This window comes from Xenopus laevis, chromosome 3L, assembly GCF_017654675.1.
Source record: "Xenopus laevis strain J_2021 chromosome 3L, Xenopus_laevis_v10.1, whole genome shotgun sequence".
NCBI classification, from domain to species: Eukaryota; Metazoa; Chordata; class Amphibia; order Anura; family Pipidae; genus Xenopus; species Xenopus laevis.
The window spans coordinates 137,329,699-137,337,810 of NC_054375.1; the positions used below are offsets into that span (position 1 = coordinate 137,329,699).

Here is an 8,112-nt window from a genome sequence, read left to right on the forward strand (position 1 = left end):
TCTATTAAATGGGGTATAGTCAGATAATATGCATTCAGTATCTTTAAAATTCAACTGCAGTATATGATTTGAAATCGTATTAGGTGGACTTACCTGTTAATAAGTTTACCCACAATAGGGTTTGTCAGAAGCTGAACAAAGGCTTTTATTGCCAGGAGAAGACCCACTCGCACATTCTCATCATTTAAAAAGTCCTTCCCCGCGTAGCACTCTGAGTGATTTCTGTGACTCTCGTTAAAGAACTGGTCATGATATGGAGCATTTTTGGAGTTGTCAACGTGTGAAACATTGGAAAGGGCATCATAGCTGGAGTCAGGGTAACGGCCAGAGGAGTTCTTCAATGTTGTGTTTCCATTCCTATAGTCCATCTCATAAAGTAAAGCTGGGGCAATTGGAGCTGCAAGAAATATATATGTAAGCCTGAGATTACTGTGAATGTTTTACATTGACCCTAATTATCTCCTAATTATCTAGATTGTCATGTTATATAATGACCATTGTTCATCACATTTCCTACTTCTTCTGAGGAGACTTCTCATTCTATATTTTCTCTTTTCCATACTTTGTTTTAACAACTGCTTCTTCTAATTACTTGCTTGTAATATATACATCTTTATTAATTTGATGTATCCATTTTATTATACAGGTATAGGATCCCTTATCCGGAAAGCTCTGAATTACGGAATGGCTGTCTCCCATAGACTCCATTTTATCCAAATAATCCAAATTTTTAAAAATTATTTCCTTTTTCTCTGTAATAATAAAACAATAGCTTGTACTTGACCCCAACTAAGATATAATTCATCCTTATTGGAAGCAAAACCAGCCTATTGGGTTTATTTAATGTTTAAATGAATTTCTAGTAGATTTAAGGCATGAAGACCCAAATCACAAAAAGATCCATTATCCGGAAAACCCCAGGTCCCGAGCATTCTGGATAACAGGTCCCATACCTGTACAGGTATATGATCCGTTATCTGGAAACCATTATCCTGAGTTCCGAATTATGGAAAGGCCATCTCCCATAGACTCCATTTTATCCAAATAATCCAGATTTTTAAAAAGTGATTTCCTTTTTCTCTAATAATAAAACAGTACCTTGTACTTTATCCAAAATGAGATATTATTAATCCTTATTGGAACCAGCCTATTGGGTTTATTTAGGGGCAGATTTATCAAGGGTCATAAAAAAGGGTTTATAAAAACTCCCATAAACTCCCGTTAACTCAAAATTTTAATAAAAAAATGGGATTGACCCGCAAACTCAAATCAAATTTGTTCTCTGAAAAAAAATAGATTTTCAGGAAGGCTGCAGACAGCTCCAAATTGATCCCGGGACGCCCCCCATATGCTAAAACAACAATTCGGCAGGTATTAGATGACAAATAGTTGGATTTGAATTCTTAAAGTGCCAGTACATGATAAATTCTGAAAATTGAACAAAATTTTTTTAAAAACTCGAATTTTAACTATTCCCTGTAAGGCGTTCCTGGAGACCGGCTCGCACCTATACTTCCAGGCACGTCGGGTCTTTGAGTCTTCTGCGCAGACGTGGACAAATGCACACCACATCCAGAAGCGCAAATATGCAATCGTCATTCTGGCGCCGCGCGTCCTGACGCAGGCGCTCGTGCAGCTCACACCGTGACGCCGGCTCTCTCACATTGGCCCCAAAATTCTAATACATAGTGTCATTCACCCAGTACTTCTTGCCCAAGCTGGTTTTCTGATCCTAGATTACACTGAAGCCTATTATTCTATTGATAATTCCGGTTTAACCTTTGCCTGTTCTTGACGTTGATTGACTGCTGCCTGCCACTGATCCGTTGCCTGAATTGACTCCTTTGATTACCCTCCAGTAATGCTTCCCATTTGCCCTGACCATGGATAGGATCCCTGCCTGTCTCCGCAGCTGAAAGTCCAGGGCCCCAAAATGGCATTGGTGAAGACCGGGGGAAGGTTTCGGCTCTCCTTCCGCCCTCTAAGATTAGGTTGGGCACCCTATGGCTCCTATCCAGATCGTAATATTCCCTAGTCGAATTCCACTAAAATAAACTAGTCGAATTCCACTAAAATAAACTTCAAAATTAGAATTTCAAAATTTGTATTTCAAAATTTCACTTCAACCCTTGATAAATCTGCCCCTTAATGTTTACATGACTTTCTAGTAGACTTAAGGTTATTCTGAAAACCCCAGGTCCTGAGCATTCTGGATAACAGGTCCCATACCTGTATTATGCTTGCCCAAACTGACATTTCAAATATGTAACCAACAAATCGGGGGGGGGGGGTATAAGTAAGCGTATCTTTGGTAGTTCCAGGCCAGCCAATGGCCAGAGAAATATGGTGTGATAACAATATCAGCAATACCCTTCGCTGGTGGGGCCCACACATGCACGTGTGACCAGTATTTGTACTGATTCAGCTGCATTCCATAGATGGTAATAGAAAAGCCATAAACTGATTCTGTTGTGCTGGAAATACTAGCAATACTAGCCTAATATTTTCTTTGCCAATGTAATTAATATGGACATAATTGTTTGTTTACTAATTCAGAGCCATGTAATGAAGGCATGATTGTTTAGTAAACTACATACAATACAAACCCTTTAAATGGCATTTTTTTTTTACAAGCCATGCAGAGGCCTAGAACACATGGTACTTACCGATAATAGTGAATTGAATGCAATCCACAAACATAGCCACTGCAATCACAAAAAGAACCGGAGCTCGGGACTCCCACTGTTTCTTCATCCATTGACAACATCCAGCCATTAGAGATGGCTACTCCTAATAGGAACATAAACATATCTTAGCCAAAATACCCAGGCTTTTAAAACTGATATTAAAAAATGCAAAAAATGATAAAATGGGCCGGTTTCAATTCAGTATGAAATAGTTATCTCATGGTTTATCATGTGAAAAACTCATGGGCAAGATTCAATTCGAGGAGAAAACACTTTTTTTCCGAATTTAGTTTCATTTATTTCCCATGTGTGTTTTCATGTTATGAACCGTGAAATACGCTTTTCTGAATTGAATTGCATCTCAAATTGAAACTTGTCCGTGACTTTTCATGTGATAAACCTTTTTCTCACAGACTCAAATCTGGCCCTATAATTGAAAAATATTGAGTTTTAGAGATGAATTTAAAATTTGGCAGACTCATTGGCAATGATTGGTAGAATTACATTTCCAGTGTTCATGTTGTTTTTTCATGTTTTTATGCAATCCTCTTCCCTTCCTGGTCTGCATTGCACCCATGCACAGGCCAACGTGGTGCATCAGCAGATCCATTTTTTTTCAGCTGTTTGAGAAATTGACCAATGTCCATAGTATATAGATATTGGTCAGGATCCTTTGGCCAACATATACATACTGAAATTATAGTTTTGTACAAATGTATAAGTACAGGTATGGGACCTGTTATCCATAAAGCTCAGGAACTGGGGTATTCCGGATAAGTGGCCTTTCTGTAATTTGGATCTTTATACTTTGTCTACTAAAAAACATATGGGGGCCCATTCACTAAGTTCGAGTGAAGGAATAGAATAAAAAATACTTCGAATTTTGAAGTATTTTTTTGGCTACGTCGACCATCGAATGTGCTACTTCGACTACGACTTCGAATCGAACGATTCGAACTAAAAATCGTTCGACTATTCGACCATTCGATAGTCGAAGTACTGTCTCTTTAAGAAAAAACTTCGACCCCCTAGTTCGCCACCTAAAAGCTACTGAAGTCCATGTTAGCCTATGGGGAAGGTCCCCATAGGCTTTCCAAGTTTTTTCTGATCGAAGGATAATCGTTCGATCGATGGATTAAAATCGATTATTCGATTATTCCTTCGATTGTTCGAACGAACGAATTGCGCAAAATACTTCGACTTCTTTATTCGAAGACGAAGGATTTTAATTCGGCAGTCGAAAATCTAGGGTTAATTAACCCTCGATATTCGACCCTTAATACATCTGCCCCTTAAACATGAATTAAACCCAATAGGATTGTTTTTCCTCCAATAAGGAATAATTTATTATTGCAGAGAAAAGGGAAATCATTTTAAAACATTTTAATTATTTGATTAAAATGGAGATGGCCTTCCTGTAATTCAGAGCCTTCTGGATAATGGGTTTTCAGATAACAGATCCCAAACCTGTACATTCATGGATTGCTTAAAGGAACAGTTCAGAATAAAAACTGGTTAAATATACTGTATAGTATTTTCAAAATAAAAAATGACACTTGCGAGGGGACATGATTACACTTTACAAGTACATTAGAGGACATTATAGACAAATAGCAGGGGATCTTTTACCCATAAAGTGGATCACCGTACCAGAGGCCTCCCCTTTAGACTAGAAGAAAAGAACTTTCATTTGAAGCAATGAGGGGGTTCTTCACAGTCAGGACAGTGAGGTTGTGGAATGCACTGCCGGGTGATGTTGTGATGCTGATTCAGTTAATGACTATAAGAATGGCTTGGATGATTTTTTGGACAGACATAATATCAAAGGCTATTGTGATACTAAACTCTATAGTTAGTATAGATATGGGGATATATAATTTATGTGAAAGTAGAGAGGAGTGTGTGTATGGATGCTGGGTTTTCATTTGGAGGGGTTGAACTTGATGGACTTTTTTCAACCTGATTTAACTATGTAACTATGTAACTATGTAACATCACATTTAAGTGTTTAGATTTGATGCTTTTAACAATATTGAATTTGATCTACTGTTTTTGAACCAATGATGCCATTCAACACCTAAAAAAATACCTTCAAAAAGGTCTGTTCAACTGTTAGGCTTTGCAAAAGCACACTGATACACTTGTTCCTACACCATGCACTATACTTAATGCTTGGGCCTGGGGCAAAGAGCAGAGTGCAGGACCCACACCCACAAGGTAGCACTGTTATTAATGCCTGTCCTAAGCAGGTGTTAAAGTGGACCTGTCACCTACACATAAAAAGCTGTATAGTAAAAGTCAATTAAACCCATTAAAGCATTTATACCTGTTATAAATGCATTTAAATATCTGAGCTGTCAATCAAATATGTCAATTATTTTCACTTTCCATTCAGCACTTCCTACATGTCACTGCTCTCCCCATGTTCTCCCTCCCTCCTCACACTATATAATTGTGTAGGGCAATGTGTATGGGCATTAGGTCCCCCATTCAGGCGCATACATGAGATTTTGGGGTGATACACAGCCGGTCTTAATAACAGTGTCCACAAAATGGCTCCTGCCTGCGTGCTGTGATTGTGTAATTCCAAGACTGAAAGAAACAATAAGAAATCAATAAAACACACACCATATGGAAAAATTGAATTGAAAAAGTCATATGGTCTCACCTAGACATTTGTGCTGTCCCTCAACTTTCATATCATCCTCATTCTGTGATGTTTCTAGGTTTCTTCTGGCTGTTGTCATTGTCTTGTCCTGACGGCCAGCTAATCCCTCATGACCAAGTTCACCTTGAACTTCAACAAGGCAAGGTTACTAATTTCTGTGTCTCCCCATTAGCTTTGGAGCAACGTGGCTACAATCACAACTTACACGTTGCTCAGGAACAACTAACTGCAGCCTTTTTGTTTAATTAAGCTAATCAATTTCATCAGGTGATTCTTTATTAGCTTGTCTGTAATATTTGAATAAAACATTAACTGTTCAGTATCATTAATAGATTTCTAGCTCATGAGGTTTATCGTGCTGTCTTCCAATGGTAACAAGGTGGTGGTCAAATAGACCTTTGAATTTTGGATTTTAGTTTTAGAGATACCTACAGTCTAGTACATGCTACAAACTCATGTGTCAATTGTCGTAATGTCACTAAACAGGGTTGGTCACAGACTTATTCTAGCTTGGTATATATATACTGGAAAATGAAATCAATAAATACAAAGATGCAAGCCTCTCATAATTCGCCGGTGTTTTTTGAGAACCTCAATGTAACATCATCATCTCCTCCTATATTAGGCTGGTTTAGAAGACTCCTATTTTTTGTGATATTATCAATAGTGATGAGCAAATTGTTCGGCAGCCATGGATTTTCAGCAAAATTCCGCATTTTGCCATCTGTGAATTTTTTTGTGAAACTGCAGCAAAATTTTTTTGGTGAAAAACGCCTATTGACTTTAATGCATTTGAATCAAGAAAAATTGTTGTTCACGTAAAAAGTTGTCTCATGTTAAAAAAGATTGCTGCCCATTGACTTCAATGCATTTTAGTGAGTTTTTATCAGTTTTTATCAGAATCTGTCCCATTTTCCAGCGAAGCGAAATGGGACAGAATTCGCTCAACCTTGCCCCATCCTAAAATGTGTGGAAGAAAGGATAGGGCTATAAAAAGAATAACCCTGATAGTAACTTAAACAGAACATTTGAACAGGAGTTAGAAAACAAGAATATTCATTATGATCTGTATCACGGGAGGTCATCAATTGATTCTGAGTTACAGGCTGGGATGTGAATGTTTATTTTTACAAAGGGGTTTTACCACTTTCAGACAAAGAGCAGCACAAGAGGAAGTAGATTTCCTGGTGTAACGAGCCGTGGAACTGGTACAGGAAATTGGAATAGGACTTAATTTCTAACTGAGATGTGTGAATCATCTGCAAAACACCGGCGATTGATAAGAGGTTTGCGTCTTATGTATTTATTGATTCCGTTTTTTACTATATATATACCAACTTGAATTAACACGTAAACCCATTCATGACCTTATCAACCTATTATTTAAACAGTTCCACAAAGGAAAAATAAAACTTTCATGGAAATTCCCTATTCAGAGGCTAAGTTTGCCTTGATTGTTCAATCAGGTTGATGGTAATGGGACATCTAGGGGGCATATTTATCAAGGGTCGAGTTTCGAATTGAAAAAACTTCGAAACTCGAATTCAAAAAGACCAACCGAATTGAGGTCGAATATTTTGGGGGTCGAAGTGGTCCGTATTCGGCCTACTTCGAATCGTACGATGGAAGGAATAGCGCCTTCGACCTACTTTGATTCTAAGTTTTTTTTAACTTCGACCTTCAATCTCCCAAACTCCCCCAATTGCCTCCATACAGGTTCTAGGAGGTCCCCCATAGGCTAAAACAGCACTTCGGCAGCTTTTAGGTGGCGTATGGTTGAAGTCGAAGTTTTAAAGAGACATTACATGATAAATTTCGATATTCGAATTTCGAAGTTTTTTTCAACTTCAAATCGAAGTTGGACTATTCTATGGTCTAAGCACCCAAAAATTACTTTGAAATTTGAAGTTTTTAACTTTGAACCTTCACTTCGACCTTTGATAAATCTGCCCCTAAATGCTTATTTTAATTTGAAAAATTGTGTTTAGGGCAGGAAAACTCTTCTTTTGTATGTTTTATGGTACATCTGTGCTGTACAGGCAATGAGCGAAGTTAGGGGTTTGTCTCTTGTTACTATGGTGACTAGAACTAGTACTAGATCTAGTACTTTGCTGCACTGTACCTTGTGCTGAATTAAGAATCTGGCACAAGATGCAAAGCACAGTGCTCTCTGGAACAAGGGAGCCCTATACTTCATGCCTGCCACAGTGTTCTCTTGCACCTTTTTGTCTGTTGGCAATACCTAGCTCGCTTGCTCGCTTGAATAGGGTTGGCACCTTTTTCCCCTAACATACCGACCAGCATTGAGAGGCGGTGACATCATAGGTTGGGAACTGGGGCGTTTTGGCGGTTGGCACTTTGGGGGCTGGGAATGGGAACCTTGGGGGCGGGGAAATGCATGTTCAGTCCATTGGGAGGTTGTGGAGCACGGGTTGGAGCACTAAGAGACATATGGGGAAAAGAAACAATGGAAATGAGTAATTTAGCAGCTACTATATTACCGTTAAATTTGTACTACCTGGACCCTATGGGGCAGATTTATAGGCTGTCGCTAGTGAAAATTTGCCAGAAATCTCATCCGCAAGGACATCGCCAATTTACTTACAGGCGTAGATGACAATTTGCTAGCGAAAGAGACAGTCGCTAGTGCTGTTTCACGCCCTATCGCCAGGCCAATTTTCGCTCAGGCGAACACTCGTTACTCCACAAATTCACTAAAGTGCGAATTTTACAGAACGTAATCTGTTTCCCTCGCCA

General features: G+C 38.7%; 1 protein-coding gene across 1 annotated transcript in view; it reads right to left on the reverse strand.

Moving 5' to 3' along the window:
* Positions 1–6,907, reverse strand: part of LOC121393089 (chromaffin granule amine transporter-like) — a 28,606-nt gene extending 21,699 nt beyond the window's left edge. The window contains exons 1-3 of the mRNA XM_041587007.1: positions 5,356–6,907; positions 2,667–2,790; positions 94–397 (exon numbers count right to left, since the gene is read on the reverse strand). Coding sequence (XP_041442941.1) covers positions 94–397; positions 2,667–2,775 — 413 coding nt within the window. The 5' untranslated portion in view covers positions 2,776–2,790; positions 5,356–6,907. The remainder of the gene's footprint in view (positions 1–93; positions 398–2,666; positions 2,791–5,355) is intronic.
* Positions 6,908–8,112: the final 1,205 nt, after the last annotated feature.